Source organism: Aotus nancymaae, unplaced genomic scaffold, assembly GCF_030222135.1.
Source record: "Aotus nancymaae isolate 86718 unplaced genomic scaffold, 86718_ANA_hifiasm-v0.15.2.pri h1tg000027l, whole genome shotgun sequence".
Lineage (NCBI taxonomy): Eukaryota > Metazoa > Chordata > Mammalia > Primates > Aotidae > Aotus > Aotus nancymaae.
In genome coordinates this window covers 1,120,300-1,136,272 of record NW_026988440.1, presented here as the reverse complement: position 1 = coordinate 1,136,272, position 15,973 = coordinate 1,120,300, and the positions used below count along the sequence as shown (strand labels likewise).

General features: G+C 47.0%; 1 protein-coding gene across 5 annotated transcripts; it reads right to left on the bottom strand.

The window, feature by feature from the left end:
• Positions 1-11,439: 11,439 nt before the first annotated feature.
• LOC105728067 (patr class I histocompatibility antigen, A-126 alpha chain-like) lies at positions 11,440-14,977 on the bottom strand. 5 transcript variants are annotated; one of them, XM_064380601.1, is made up of 8 exons: positions 14,850-14,977; positions 14,452-14,721; positions 13,935-14,210; positions 13,088-13,363; positions 12,847-12,963; positions 12,372-12,409; positions 12,231-12,278; positions 11,440-12,069 (listed from the first exon to the last, which is right to left on the bottom strand). In XM_064380601.1, exons 1-8 carry the CDS (start codon positions 14,911-14,913, stop codon positions 11,968-11,970), a joined length of 1,191 nt encoding a protein of 396 aa, XP_064236671.1. In that variant the 5' UTR covers positions 14,914-14,977; the 3' UTR covers positions 11,440-11,967. The 5 variants fall into 5 exon arrangements, with proteins under 5 accessions (XP_064236671.1, XP_064236673.1, XP_021521952.2 ...); XM_064380603.1 differs by lacking the exon at positions 13,088-13,363; XM_021666277.2 differs by lacking the exon at positions 12,372-12,409 and having other exon boundaries at positions 11,981-12,069.
• Positions 14,978-15,973: the final 996 nt, after the last annotated feature.

Here is a 15,973-nt window from a genome sequence, read left to right as displayed (position 1 = left end):
CTTGGTAATTGTATGGAAACCACCTGTGCCCGCAGCCCCTTCCTCTAACCTGCTTTTCTCCTTCTGTAAAATTCTGCTTCAGCTAGGTACTCCCCTCCCCTACCTAAATCAAAGTATAAAAAATAATCAGGTCCCTTCCTTGGGACCTAGAGAATTTTGAGCATTAGCTGTCTCTCAGTCTCTGGCAAATCAATAAAGGACTTTTAATTTGGAACTCAGAGCATGGCGCGTTCCTTCTAACTCGCTCTTACAACAATAAGAATACACACAGCATGATTCCATTTGTATGAAAAATGCAAAATTTGTATAACGTTTGATATAACCTGTGTTGTTTTATAGATATATGTGTTGGGGTAAAGCTTTAAAGAAAGACATGAACAGGATTCCTAGGAAATCAGGATGAGGGTGAACTTTAAGGACAGCAAAGCGATTTTTATTGCTATGGGAATTGGCCAAAACTTCTGTTTTTTTCTTTTTTTCTGACTTTGATTCTTTTTCACATGGATCTTCCCTTTAAACCACGTTAAAATGTAGATATAATTTATGCTCTTTACTTTTGGTTGTAACTTACAGTGTAAAACCAGTTAAAAAAAAAAGCAATGTTAACTACTTATCCATAATTGGAAAACTTAACCTGTATTCACAAAAGAGATGGGCTCCCCCCACATCACTCATCAGAGAAGAGACCATGACTTATAATGGAACTTGGAATTGTCATCATCCTGTAATTATACTCAGGACTCCATCCTTAAACATATCCAACTCCTTGCTGCGGTGATGGAATGCCTATATCTGTGCTGTTCATTAGGCAGTCACTGGGCACCTGTGAATTCTGAGTACTTGAAATGTGGCTAATTCAAGGGAGAAACTGGAAAAACCAGCTTTTAACATTTACATCATTTTAATTGATTTAAGTGTAAATAGTGCTGTGTGGACAAGGCAGCATTACAAAAACAAAATGAGGCCTCTGCTGTCTCTGTCTTTTTGTTCAGCCATCCATCATGTGAATGACAGCTTGATTGTTACTAACTTTGGAAAGATCCCATTTGAAGAGAAAATGGAATTTCAGCTTCTTCAGAATTGAGATTTCCTGGAACTCAGCAACTAATAAGATACTCAAAACACACAAAAATACCCTGTATATTTCTGTTCTCTCTGGGCATAGAGAAATATATGCTGAATTCTTATTTGTAGGTGAAACAATGGGGTTTTTTATAAGAATTTTTGCTGTAAGGTGAGAAATTTATTCTAAATATAGTTCTCTACTTTGAAATGTTTTATCCAAGCTGCTTATAATTATTACTGTTTGGCTACTATAGTGTCAATATTTTTAAATCATACGAAAGTTAAAAATATAGAAATATGATTCTATGCTGTGTAGGAAAAAGAATTAAAAACAAGGTAAGCTTGTGTTAGTTTGGTAAATTATTACAATATAAGAGTGTTGTACAGTGTACCAAGTTTAATGTAAAAGAAGATAAACACCTCACACAGCTCATTACGTTAATCAGAAACGTTTCACTGTGAAGGTGGAAGGGAAAAAGAACAGAATTTTAAACACATTGGGTGTGTGCAGAGGATCAGGACCTTGAATTTAGCATTGCTTTTATATATTTTTTATTTATTTACAGAGGCTTTGGAACTTACTACATCTCAGGCACTTTTCTAGGTGCTTTTGGTGCATTAAAACGCATTTAATCCTTGTATCAACTTTAAGAAGTAGCCACCATGCTCATCTCAATTTAGAGACAAGTAGCAACTTTGTATAACTCTAGCCAAGGGCGTGATAAGCTTTTACAGTTCGTTTACAGTTTTTATTCCTAGAACATGTCTTTCATTCATCTTTTTTTCTAATCAATATTCAGATATACCTAGCAGCTGGTTATATTTTGTGGGATAATTTTTGGCATTAATTCTACAGTGATTTAGCTTAGCATTAAAGGTTTATGGAATTTCCTTTTCGTTTGTAAATTAGAAACAAGATCGGTATTTACTTCTTGTTGATATTCCCCAAACTTCATCGTACACAACAGCTTCTCTCAAATAGGATCTCACATGATAAGTTCAAGGTTGAACAGCTAACACTAAGATTTTGCATTAACATTTTATTCTCACTCTGTTTCCCAGGCTGGAGTGCAGTGGCACCATCATAGTGATGCAGGATCCGCTGAGAGAAATAGACCTTGGACACCAAACTAGGAAGGAAGAGGTGTTTTATTACTGCCCTGGAGGGAGGCGACAATCCTTTGTCTAACAGCCAGTGGAGGCTTACACTCTAGATATTTTAAAGGATCTTAGGTTTACAGCCTTAGAAATTAACACGTGAAATTGTCTTGTGTTTACAGTTTTAGAAATTACATGTGAAAGGGTCTTGGTCCATGCAGGAGTGGGGTGGGGGTTTGATCTTGTTTAAGTAAAAACAATGTCTTCCAGAGAGATTCCCCCACACCATGCCTGCTCTCTATAGGAGGGTGATTTAGGAGGTGCCAGTCGGCCAGCCTTTTCTTCTATTGAAATGCAGTGTGGAAGTCAAGGGGGAGATGATCCTAGATTCCTGGGTCTCCTACCTCAATAGCTTGCTGCAGCCTTGAACTCCTGGACTGAAGGATTTCTTCTGCCTGAGGCTCTTGAATGCTTGGGACTACAGAGCGTGCATTACCATGCCTGGTTTGACATTTTATTTTAACAGATAGCAGAGTGAAGCACTTGCATTACAAAAATAAAATACATAAAAATTACAGCTACTTGGCCTAGCATGGTGGCTCATGCCTGTAATCCCAGCACTTTGGGAGGCTGAGGCAGGTGGATCACCAGGTCAGGAGATCAAGACCAGCCTGGCCAACCTGGTGAAACTCCATCTCTACTAAAAATACAAAAATTGGCTGAGTGTGGTGGTGCCCGCCTGTAGTCCCAGCTATTTGGGAGGCTGAGGCAGGAGAATCATTTTAACATTGGCGGCAGAGATTGCAGTGAGCTGAAATCATGCCACTGCACTCCAGCTTGGTGACAGAGCAAGACTCCATATTTTTCAAAATGAAATTTTAAAGGCAGTGTCATTGTTTATTTCTACTACTGCTCACAGGTTTAGTTGTGGTCCTATTATAGAGTTTGTTAAGAAAACTTCCCGGAGTTGTTTTTAATGGTCTTTTGAAAGCCAACTGCTGCAATCCTATAATCATTACAATTGGGAACAAAAGATACCTTTCTAGGCTTTATTTTATTATAGATTAAAATCTCAATGATGGTTGAATTATTTTTCCCTATTGAACTTTCTCAAATATATTTAAAACACAGATAATTGTGTTCAATCAGTTGTTTTTTATGCTGAATCATTTGACCTTGTGAGGAAAGCAGATATTTGAACTTTTACCCCACCTTGACCAGAGGGATCAGTAAAAACCTGCAATTAAGAATTTCTTCATGTGCACAATTTTTTTCCTTGTGTGCATTGCCCTTCATTCACATTTCTGTGCATTCACACATTTGTGATTGCATCTTTTTATATTACTTTGGAATCATTTATTAATTCCACAGTCAAGTTAATAAAATGCCATTAGGAATTAAAGATAAATTTTACATGAATTTTCTCAAAATTCATTACTTGATCCATTTATTCATTCCAAACCCATATCAAATGTTATTCTTTAAACCTCATATTTTTTAAAGTTGATTTCATTTATTAATTCAATCAAATGCCATTGAATTTTATAGCAAGAGACATCAAGGAAGGCAGAATGTTTCTATCTATTCTGGGACTCATGGAGGTAGAAAGAGGGACAAGAGGTCTCACAGAAGTTGATCAGATATAATGACACCTGCTTGCCTGGCCAGAAGCCAACTTCTAGGATTCAGTGTTCAGGAGTAAAGTGTCCCAATATTTAGAAGGCTTTGTGCTCTCTCTTGAATTCAGTGCTCATTTGGCCAGGACTAAGACCCTCACACACTTTGGTTTGAGGATCCAAGCTTAACATGTGGCTGTGTCTGGGTCATTTCATGCTAAAGAAAGCCCAGCAGGTGTAGGCAAAGGGTCTAGAGGACACCAGCCACCCTTCCATGGAACTCTGTTCAAGGCACCTCCCTGTGCTCTGTTACTTATGTTGGCCACATCCTCAGGAATTTAGAGAAATGGCCATGTTGTTGTTGTACCAGAGTGAGCATAGAAAGTCAACACCAAGACAAATAATGCCAAATTGCAGGGTCTTTATGGCCAGTGGCCATGGAGGACTCAAGTCTCTCCAACCCGTGGCCCTGAAAGGAGGGTGTTAAGACATTTTATGCCCATAAACCACCACCTGGGCAGGAGTGAGGGTGAGGCACTTCAGACATTCAGAGAGCCAGGGGACTTTGGACATTCCGATTGTTACGTAAGTGGTTAACAAAAGTCAAGATTAGCATTTGTTTACACATTGTCTGGGTAGGGTGGAAATTACAGACCTTAGTTACTTATTACAAGTCACAAGGGCCAAGATAGCGTGGGTTTGGACTGCTTGCCTGTCACATCAGGGTTACAGAGAGCAGTTTTGACAGAACCGAGGTATGGTTGAGGTATGCAGTTTTATGGGGCTTTTACCATGTCATATTGTCTCTGAATGGAAATGAGGGGAGGCCACTGGGTGGTCAGAGATTTTGAATCCTTGTGTCCTTTCCCTCCATCTCAACCAGAGACCACTTGTGGAAGCCCAAGAAAAAAAAACATGAATGTCAGTAGTGAATTCAGGCCCATGGATCCATTGTGGTCAGGGGATAACAGCCAAGTGGCCCAACAGTAATGAGGTCTGTGAGGCCTTGCTCACCCCAAAGCTCTTCCCAGTTAGGAGCTGCCTCTCACTGCCATCAGGGACCCCAGGAGCTGGACATGGCATTCTTTGTCATGTCTGATGAGGAGCTGGAGAAGTCCCAAAGCATGTAGACCTTGATCAAATTGGAGCCAGAAGGCAAAACTCTGCATTGGGCAGGGTTGTTGTACTGGAGCGAGCATAGAAAGTCAACACCAAGACAAAAGTATGCTAAATTGCAGGGTCTTTATTGCCAGGGGCTGCCGAGGACTCCTGTCTCCAATCCATGACCCAGAAAGGAGGGTGTCAAGACTAGTAAACCACCTCGGGGTGAGAGTGAGGGGCTTCAGACATTCCAAGGGCCAGTGGATTCTGTAAATTACCTCCTGGGTGGAGATGAGGGTGAGGGGTGGGGGTGGGGGTGAGGGGGTTCAGACATTCTGAGGGCCAGTGGATTCTGTAAATCACCTCCTGGGTGGAGATGAGGGTGAGGGGCTCCAGACATTCCGAGGACCAGGGGACTTTTGACATTCCGATTGTTACTTAAGTGGTTCACAGAAGTCAAGATAAGCATTAGTTTACACATTGTCTGGGTAGAGTGGAAATTACAGTCCTTAATTACTTATTACAAGTCACAAGGGCCAAGATGGCATGGGTTTGGACTGCTTGCCTGTCACATTAGGGCTTACAGAGAGCAGTTTCAACAGAAAGCTGAGGTATGGTTGAAGTATGCAGTTTTATGGGGCTTTTATCATGTCACATTCCCCCCTTGTTTTATTTACAGGAATTAAATCATTAATTCCTCCAGTAGGTTACTATTATTTAGGGATTTACAGCACAGATTAGGGTGGTAAGGGTGGTGACTGAGAAAGCACACATGTCTTAGCTTTAGTAAATAGGGGGATGAGTGATTGACACTCCAGTGTTCTTCCGGTGGGGCAGTCTTGATGTGGGTGTGATAAATCCAGGTTGTTAGTCTGTCCACCTTGAGTGTGGTGGGTGTGGTCAGGATAACTGTGTAGGGTCCCTTCCAATGGGGGGGTGAGGCTGGAGGTGGCAAATCTTTTAACAAGGACAGAGTCTCTGGGCTGGAAGGGGTGTGTCAGCTGGTCTGTGAGGTTTAATGGGGTGGGACAGGTGTCCTTAATGAGCAGGTGTACCTGGGATTGAACAGACTGGAGTGCCTGTAAGGACTTAAGGAGTGTATAGTTATGGACTTCAGCATGCACGGTATCCACGGGTCTGGGGAGCAAGGGAGGGGGCCTACTGAACATGATTTCAAAAGGGGAGAAGACTTTCTGTTAGGGTATGCATCAGACACGGAGGACAAAAGGAAGCAGGCTGACCCAGTTTTCACCGGTCTCTAGGATAAACTTTGTCAGGGTTTCTTTTAAGGTCTGCTTCATTTGTTTAACTTGTCCTGAACTCTGGGGATGATAGGCACAGTGTCATTTCCAGGATATACCCAGGACCTTGGCTAGGCCTGAGAAATTTGTGCAGTAAAGGTGGGCCATTGTCCGACCCCAGCGTTAGAGGGAGGTGGAACCGAGGAACAAGGTCCTGTAATAGTTTTATCCTGTGACCACCAAAGCAGTCTCAGACCTAGTGGGGAAGGCTTCAACTCATCCAGAGAATGTATCTATAAACACCAGGAGGTATTTGTAGCCATTTGCTGGGGGTTTTATTTCCATGAAATCTACTTCCCAGTGCTCCCCAGGGCTGGTCTCTCTGAGTCTCACTCCTACCTGACTAAACCTGTTCCCTCCCAGATTTACTCGGGCACATACATCACACCAGGTAGTAATTTTCTTGATAAGTTCATGTAAGTGGGGAATGTAGTGTTTGGCTTTTAGCAGCTCAGTTAGTGTGGCTTGTCCTAAGTGAGTGGCCTGGTGTGTGTTCTTAACTAGGGCCCATCCTAGTGCCTTGAAGACCACAATCCTTGTGTCCGGTAGAATCCACCATTCTGTGGAATCTTGTGTGCCCCCTTGTTCTTTAGCAAAGTTTTCTTCATCAGGTGAGTACATAGGGGTAGGGAGCAGGGTTGGGGCTGGCAGAGTTACGAGAAGAGTCAGAGGTTTTACTGGTCCCAAGGCTGCCTGTCTGGCTTGTAGGTCAGCCACCCTGTTTCCCCTTGCCTCTGGTGAATTTCCCTTCTGGTGTCCTTTGCAGTGTATTAATGCCACTGCCTTGGACTTCCATATAGCCTATAGTAGGGCTAGGATTTCTTCTTTATTTTTGATGGTTTTTCCCTTTGAGGTAAGTAATCCTCTTTCTTTATAAATGGCTCCATGTACATGAGCCATAGCAAAGGCATACTGGCTATCCATGTAGATGTTAACAGTTTTTTCCTCCACCCAGTCTAAGGCCTTTGTCAGAGCTGTGAGTTCTGCCTTTTGGGCCAAGCTTCCATATGGAAGAGCCTGGGCCCAGACAACCCACTCTAGGATGACTACTGCTGCTCTGGCATACCTGACTCCATTGACTTTGAAACTGCTGCCATCCGTATACAGTACCTCCTCTGGGTTCTGCAGGGGGACTTGGTGAGGTCCAGTCAAGCTGTGTGGAGGACGTCCATCATCTGTTGGCAGTCATGTATGGGCTCCTCTGACTCGCTGTCTGGTAGCAGCATGGTGGGGTTTAAAATTGTAGTCTTTAAAAACTTTATGAGGGGCTGATTGAAAAGTAAGGCCTGATATTGAACTATGCGGGCATTTGACATCCATTTTCCTGGAGCTCCACGGAGTAATGACTCCACCACATGGGGTTCCACTAAGTTTAACTCCTGCCCCAAGGTTAGTTTGTCTGCCTCCTTGACTAACAAGGCTGTAGCTGCCACTGACCTCAGACAATCTTGCCACCCAGAGCTATGAGATCAAGTCTTTTTGGAAGGTAGGCAACTAGCCGGGACCATGATCCCAATGTCTGGGTGAGCACCCCCTTAGCGACTCCCTGTTTTTCATGCACAAACAACCAGAACGGTTTAGAGATGTCTGGCAAGCCCAAGGCTAGGGCCTTAGTCAGGGAAATCTTGAGCCTGTCAAAAGCCCATTGCTCTATCTCTGTCCAAGTCAAGGACTGATTTCCTCCAGTGCAGGCATACAGGGGCTTGGCTATCTCGGCGAATCCCAAAATCCATAGCCTACAGTACCCTACCACCCCAAGGAATTCTCAAACTTGGCATTTAGTGGTGGGGGTGGGTATTTGCAGCACTGCTTGGACTTGGCTGGGTGCCAGTGCTCAGTTGCCCTTCTCTACAATATAGCCCAGGTAAGTAACTTTCGGTTGGCAGAGTTGGACCTTTTTAGCTGAGATCCAGTAACCCAAAGTCTGTAGGGTCTTTAATAATGACTGAGTGGTCTCTTTACAGGCCTCCTGTGTTTTTGTAGCCAAGAGGTAGTCATCCATGTATTGGAGTAGGGTACACTGGGGAACTCAGCTCGGAAGGTGGCAAGATCTTGGCTATATGCCTCATCAAATGGAGTTGGGGAGTTTTTGAACCCCTGAGGCAGCCTTGTCCAAGTGAGTTGTCCCAAGTCCCTACTATCAGGATCAGTCTCTTTAAAAGCAAATATGGGCTGGCTAACAGGGGCCAGTGGGATGCAAAAGAATGCATCCTTGAGATCCAAGACAGTGTAATGGTGGTGTTCTGGGCCAAAGAGACTTAGGAGGGTGTACGGATTTGGAATCATAGGGTGGATAGTTTCCACTCATTTGTTTCCCTCCCTTAAGTCCTGTATAGGCCAATAGTCCTTTGTGCCTGGTTTTAAGATGGGAAGCAAGCGGGTATTCCAGGGGTACTCACAGGTAGTAAGGATCCCTCCTTTTAGGAGTCTGGTTGTATGTGGAGCAATTCCCTGTCTGGCTTCCTGGATCATGGGATATTGTCGGCCCACACTCCAGGTACATTCTGTTGGAATTGGTGGACGAGGTCTGATGTTGGTGGTTGATCTGCCTCTGAGGATAAAGCTTCCTGCAAGAGATACTCATCTGACAGAGCACAGGTGATGAGGATTTGCTGAGGTGGCCCTGATGCCAAGGGAGGAGGAATTGAGAGGCAAGCCTGACTCTCACAGAAAGAAATATTTGCTTGAAGCTTGTGGAGTAAGTCCTATCCTAGGAGTGGGTACAGACACTCTGGAATGACTAAGAAGGAGTGGGTTACGGTGCCATTCCCCAGATTAATGACTCGGTTGGCAGTCCAAGAGCTTCTTGTGGATTTTCCTGTGGCCTCCTGGATGATTGTTTTTTACTGGATAGTGGTCCCAGAGGCTAAGGACCGAGTGGGCCACCTCACTGTCTACTAAGAAGCTGACATTTGTCCCCAACTCTTAAAGTGACCCTGGGCTCCTGGGGGTTTAGTAAATAAGAGCCCCAGCCCCATCAATCCTGACCTAAATTGAGGATAGCCCTTGGTGGCTTTCCATGAGTGGTTACTGTCTTTTTCTCTTGGGGCACTCATTTTTTTTTAATGTTTCCCCTCTTTACAGTACACACATTGGTTTCTTCCTAATGGGCACCAGGGACCCCAGGGGCCCTTTTGGAAGGCCCCCTGCCCTCATGGAATGACTTGTGTCTTCTGCAGGGCTGCTATTACTGCCTTAGTAACATTTTTGTCTTGTATGGCTCCAGGAGCATCCCTATTATTGAAAACCTTCTGGGCAATTTCCAGCAATTGGGTCAAATTCATTCCCTGGAATCCATCTAGTTTTTGTAACTTTTTCCTGATATCTGGGGCTGACTGGGAGACAAAGTCCAAGTTAATGGCCTGTTGATTTTCCAGGGCCTCAGGGTTTATAGGAGTATAGGCATGGTATGCCTCATGTAGGCATTCCAGGAAAGCAGCCAGCGACTCCTGTGGACCCTGAGTCACTGTTTCTACCTTGGAGAGGTTGATAGGCCTCCTAGTCACTCTTAATCCCTGCTAAAAGATACCAATGAAAAGTGTTCAGAGCCTGGTGATCCAAGGTGTTGGGGTCCTATTGGGGTCAGGTAGCAGGAAAAATCTTTTCAATTTGATCCCGGTTCTCTTTTACTGTTCCTTCCCCTGGGTCTCTGATGGCTTTCAGGGCTTCCTGTCTAATTCTGCCTCTTTCCTCTGTGGTGAACAGAATCAGTAATAATTGTTGGCAATCATCCCAAGTGGGGCAATGAGTCTGGAGTAGAGATTCCAAGAGCCCTGTCAAAGTCTGGAGCTTCTCAGAGAATGGGGAATGTTGAGCTTTCTGACAGAACTTACTCCATTTTAAAACCCCACCACTACCTGAAGTTCCCCAGCCTCCCAGCATGACCCCCTCCCAGGGAACTTTCCATCTCAGCAGGTCTCTAACCCTCCCCCTCTCACCATCTCAGCAGTTCCGCAGCATGACCCCCTCCTGGGAACTATATGAGCAATTCTCTAGCACGACCCTCTCCCGAGATCTATTAAACTCAGCAGTTCCCCAGCCCCTCCCCTCCCGCACAGCCCCTCACATTGGATGTATCTGCCGGCTTGCAGGCCATAAAAATCCCCTTGGCCATGCCACAGGTGCTGTGTGCCAATTTTGGGTGCAGCCCGGCAGCTTTTCCTTTGCTCTTAATAAAGTTTATTCCAGCACTTGGTGTTTCAGCCCTCTCTTTAATTTCTATCACCTTCCAGTTATATAAGTCACTTTATAAGAAGAGAATGTGAGCAAAGAATGGGCAACCCCATTGCTGTTGGGGGCACCTCTCAGAGAGGAAGGACTGCCAGTGGGTGTGGAGCCCTGCTGTGGGTGTGCAGGGGGGACAAGGTTTGGTTACTAGTACTGTCAAGGGAGGTACTGAGGCCCTGGTTCACAGAGCCTTGAGTAGGGTGAAGGTAATTCCTGATCCTCCGCTGGGGCAGGGAGAATGGCTGGCCCAGAAGGGGCTTTCTTTGGGCTGGCTAACATGACCAGAAGTGTAGCCTGTTTTATGCAGCGTTTTAGCCATGGAGGGGCTTGTGGACTAAATCCAACCATTGGTTAATGTATGGAAACTGGTCAGGGTATCCAGGAGTTCCTGCGACCACTTTCCATACAGCCTGGGTAATTTTTTTTTTGAGTCATAGGTACCAGTGTCAGGCCACCCAACTCCAAAAGATGGCCATTCTAGTTTACCTAAAGAGTAGAGTTTTCCAGGGGTTAATTTCACTCCATATTGGCCTGAAAACCCAACCTTGAAGTTGGTCATCATGCATTGGAGGGGGGCACAAGGCCAGGAACTAGATGACCCCATTTGGTTTTTCCTTTACCTTTTGAATTTCCCCCAGGAGATTTCATTAATTTAAGACTGGCTTCACTGAGGATTTGAACCCACAACCGTAGAGATGCAGACCCTATACCTTAACTACTGTGCTAACAGATCACTTGCATTACAAAGAGTCAGAGCGCTTTCTGTGGTATTTTTGGATGCAAATACTGCACCCTGAGGTGGTATGGCCTGCCTGAAAGCTGGACAGGGCTGGGGCCAGCAGAGAAAGCAAAAAAAAAAAAAAAAAAAAAAAAAACCTTTTCAAGTCAGTTTAAAACTGAGCTCACAGCCGCTTAGCCAGCTGTGAGTTCCCTGTCCCTGCAGCTTTTGGTTGCCTTGACACAGGGACCCTAAAAAGCATTAAATTTCTCTCTCCCTATCTCTCTCTCCTCGCTCTTTTTTTCTTTGTCTCTGTCTCTGTCTCCTCTCTTCACTTTTTCTCTCTCTTTTCTCTGTCTCCTCTTTCCTCTTTCCCCTCCCCTACTTTCTTTTCTCTCTTCCTCTGTCTCTTTTTCTTTTGACAGAAGAGACAATTACTCCTTTTTTTACCCTGAATGGGCAAAGAGGGCTGGTAGTTTCTGATTTAAAGTTTGATTCCCTAAAACAGAGAAAAAAAAACTACACCCAAGTCTTTGGGGGCAGAATTTTCTCTCGGATATGAAAAAAAGGAAGAATCAGGCCTCAATGATAGAATAAGAAGAAGAAAAGGAAAGAGAACAGAGTTATTTCCAGGGGTGTAAACTCAGTTAGAGTTCCTTGAAGTCAATGGTCACTTAGTCAATGGAGAATACTATCCACCTCAAGAGTAACAGGTCTAAACCACTGTTTATCAGCCAAGAGGAGTCTAACGAAACTGGTAAAACTGCAATAAAGACAGAACCACATATAGGATTGATAGACAAAGGATGGGTGCCCCCCAAGATGGGGGATGCAGACACATTCAGATGCCTTTGCAGAACAGATGCCAGATGCTCTTCAAGTCACAAAGGGGAGGTGTGAAGAAATCCTGCATCTCAGTCACACACAAAGCAGCTGTCTCAGGCTACAGAAAACAATAGTCATGAACAAATTCAGGTCAGTCAAGGTAAGTGATGACACTCTGAACAGCCCACACACTTGAAACATCCCAATCAAAGAATCCTCATTACCCAGTCCTGTCCCCTCTGCCCCACACCCACCCACTTCAGACCCCCAGAATCTCACCTTTACAAGTTGTGAGAGACACATCAGAGCCCTGGGCACTGTCACTGCCTGGGGTAGAACAAAAACACGACCTGGTCAGAGCCTAAAGGAGAGGTGGAACAGGAAGAATTATGGAGTAGGTGAGCTCCTCCACACTCCCACCCCCGACTTCCAGGCAGCCTGAAAACTCCTTTTTCCACCTGTGGGAAGAAAATATCCTGTGAGGGGACTGGGAGGAGGCAGGGTCATGAAATCTTAGAGGAACCTCCTAGTCTTGGACATCAGAGAAGTTTCCAGAACTGTACTACAGACCCAGGGCGGGATCAGAAAACACAAGGAAAGCAGGTGTGGGTCCTGGACCAAATACCCTCCTAGGGTCTGTCCTTAGCAGTGATTTTCCCCTGACTTGTGAATGCTGGAATCAGGACCCCATCACCACAATCATCAAGGTGATACATCTGTCCTTCATTGTCACATGTGCTTCACAAAAGAATAAGTGCTGGCACACAGGGTCCCAGGCTGGGTCAGCCCATGTGTTGATGGTGCTTCCCAGTAACGAGGCAGGACACACCTTTACTTGGGGCTTGAAACCCCCAGTGGGACAAGAAAACCCAGACCTCACTCACCCCTTCCCTACCTGAGCTCAACCTCCTCCATATCACAGCAACAACCACAGCTCCAGTGATCACAGCTCCTAGGACAGCCAGGCCAGCAATGATGCCCATGATGTGGATGCTGGGCTGGGAAAATGGCTCTGGGAAAAGAGGGGAAGGTGAGGGGCCCTGACCCCCCAGGCCTCAGCCCTGACCCTGCTCAAGGGCTCTTGAAGGGCTCTGCTTTCCCTGAGATGAGACGTGACCCCTCATCCCCCTCCTTACCCCATCTCAGGGTGAGGGGCTCCAGCAGCCCCTTGTGCTGCACATGGCACGTGTATCTCTGCTCTTCTCCAGAAGGCACCACCACAGCCACCCACTTCTGGAAGGTTCCATCCCCTGAAGGCCTGGTCTCCACAAACTCAGTGTCTTGAGTTTGGTCCTCCCCATCCCGCTGCCAGGTCAGTGTGATCTCCGCAGGGTAGAAGCCCAGGGCCCAGCACCTCAGGGTGGCCTCTTGGTCAGAGATGGGGTGGTGGGTCATGTGTGTCTTTGGGGGGTCTGACGGGAAGTCAGAAAATTCAGGCACTTTGCATCTCTCATGGGACACCCCAGCAGCACCCATGTCACCCTCCTGAGAATGGACAGGACACCTGGGGTGGGGAAGGGAGCACAGAACCCAGACACCAGCCTGGACATGGGCACCTGGGATAATCTCCTATTCCTTGGAAAGTTCTAGTCTCTGAGAGACGAACAGCGACTTCTGGTCCTGACCTGAGTGGAGGCCGAGGGACTCAGAAAAGCTGGAATCAGACATTCAAATACGCTGAATATGAGGCAGAGAACAAGGCCTGAGAGAAAAAGTCACGGCACCCAAGGCTGCTGCAAGGGTCAGAGGGGACCCATATCAGTATTCCAGGGACTGTCTTCCCCTCCATTTCCTCGGAGAAGTCATCCCTTAATTGTCCTAGTGAGCAAGGGATGCCCTCAGAGGAAACTCAGGAAAACTCATGCCGTTCTCCATTCAAAGGAGGGCAATATTCTGGCGCTGATCCCATTTTTCTCCCTTCCTCATGGGAGGCCAGATGGCAGATGTATAGGAGATGAGGAAGACTCCTCACTGCCCCAGTACCTGCACGCTGCAGCCTCTCCTTCCCGTTCTCCAGGTATCTGCGGAGCGACTCCACGCACGTGTCCTCCAGGTAGGCTTTCATCTTCTCTGCCTCATGGGCGGCTTCGAACTTGCGCTGGGTGACCTGAGCCGCCCTGTCTGCCGCGGTCCAGGAGCGCAGGTCCTCGTTCAGGGCGAGGTAATCCTTGCCGTCGTAGGCGCGCTTGTCATACCCGCGGAGGAGGCGCCCATCAGGCCCGAGGTCGCAGCCATACATCCTCTGGTAGGTGTGAGACCCTGGCCCCGACCCCGAGGTCAGCCCCTCCCACTGAGCCCCACCCCCGCCCCAGACCTACCCGCGGGGATTTTGGCCTAAACTGAAAATAAAACCGGGTAAAGGCGTCTGGGGCTCTCCAGGGTGGAGGGTATGGGCGGGTTCCGCAGCCTCGGGGTAGATCTTGGAGACTCAGGGAGAATAGAGCCGTCTGTGGGTAATAGGGAGGGGTCGTGACCTGCGCCCGGGGCCGGGGTCACTCACCTGCCTGGCTCTGGTTGTAGTAGCCGCGCAGGGTCCGCAGGCACACTTGGTTTGTCTGTGCGCGGGCCTTGAGGGTCCGTGTCTGCAGGTCCCAATACTCCGGCCCCTCCTGCTCCATCCAAGGCGTCCGCGGCTCCCCTCTCGGAATTGCGGCGTCGCTGTCGAACCACTCGAACTGCGTGTCGTCCACGTAGCCCACGGCGAAGAAGTGGGGCTCCCCGCGGCCGGGCCGGGACACGGCAGTCTGGAAATACCTCAAGGAGTGGGCGCCTGGGGGCAAGGAGGGGCTGAGACCGGCCCGACCCTCCTCCGGGCGCGGCTCCCAGGGTCCTGAGCCCCAAGGGCGGGCCCCTCGCTCCTCCCCGCACAGGCCGTTTCCTTGGCGATCCTGCACTCACCCGCCCGGGTCTCGGTCAGGGCCAGGTTCACCGAGAGCAGCAGGAGGAGCGTTAGGGGAGTCATGATCCCATCCTTGGCATTTGGGTAGAATCTGAGTTGCAAAGGGTGACTGGGCACTTTAGAACCGGGACCGCGGCGACGCTGATTGGCCCGCGGTCAACACCCAATGGGAGAAACCCAACACCCAATGGGAGTGGGAATTGGGGACGCGTCATGAGTATCCAGGAAGAAAGACCCGACACAGGTTGGGAGAGGAAGCAAACTCAAGGGAGTGGGGAATCCTCAGCGCTGCGTCCCCTCAATGCAGACAGGACCCTCAGAGCCTGAGACTCTGAGAGCCACGCCTGGGACTTTGTCCTGATCCCTCTTCTACACTAAGCCTCTTTGTCACACTGTCTGCCTGAGTCCTGGTCTAGGATTTGCCTGTGGAAAACAGGGAGGGACCCCCAGGCTGCGTTCAGCCCCTTCCCCTTCACTTCTCGTCCTGGAATCCCCGTCCCTGAACTGAACTCCCTGCCTGCCACTCCTTACCTCTCCCCTTGGACTCTTGTACGGGCAAACTCACCATGGGGAACTTGACTCCAGAGAGTGAGCTCGCCCTGGGAATGGACAGGTGTAGAGACACAGGTTTTCTCTCTAAACCTGGTGAAGTTTTTTCTGAAAGTATCAGATATTCTCATAGAGACCAGTTTCCTTTTTGTTTATTAATACAGTAAGTAGCACAGTATTGATAATTCCTGAATGATTGGAATTCCAATCTGTAAAAGACCTGTGTCAAAATAGTATTACAATTAAACTCTCAAAGCTCCTGTTTTGCTTTCCAGGACTATGAATCTTTGACTCTGGGTTGTTGCATTTAAAATTATCGTCATTCCCTAGCCTGAGTTTCTCTGTGTGAGTCCAGAACACCTCCTGAATACAAAGAAGCAGAGTTTATTACTGTATATGGCAAGCGGGAGCCTGTAGTCATCACCTTAAAGTTGCAAGTGCTCCGTGCAGTCCCGATGCTCTTCACCAATGCACCAGCACTGCCTGTTTTCTTGAACCATGCACATCTAAGCAGTGTGCACATTTTATTTAGGCACTTGATATTGTTGTAACCCTCTTTATAAAAAAAATCATG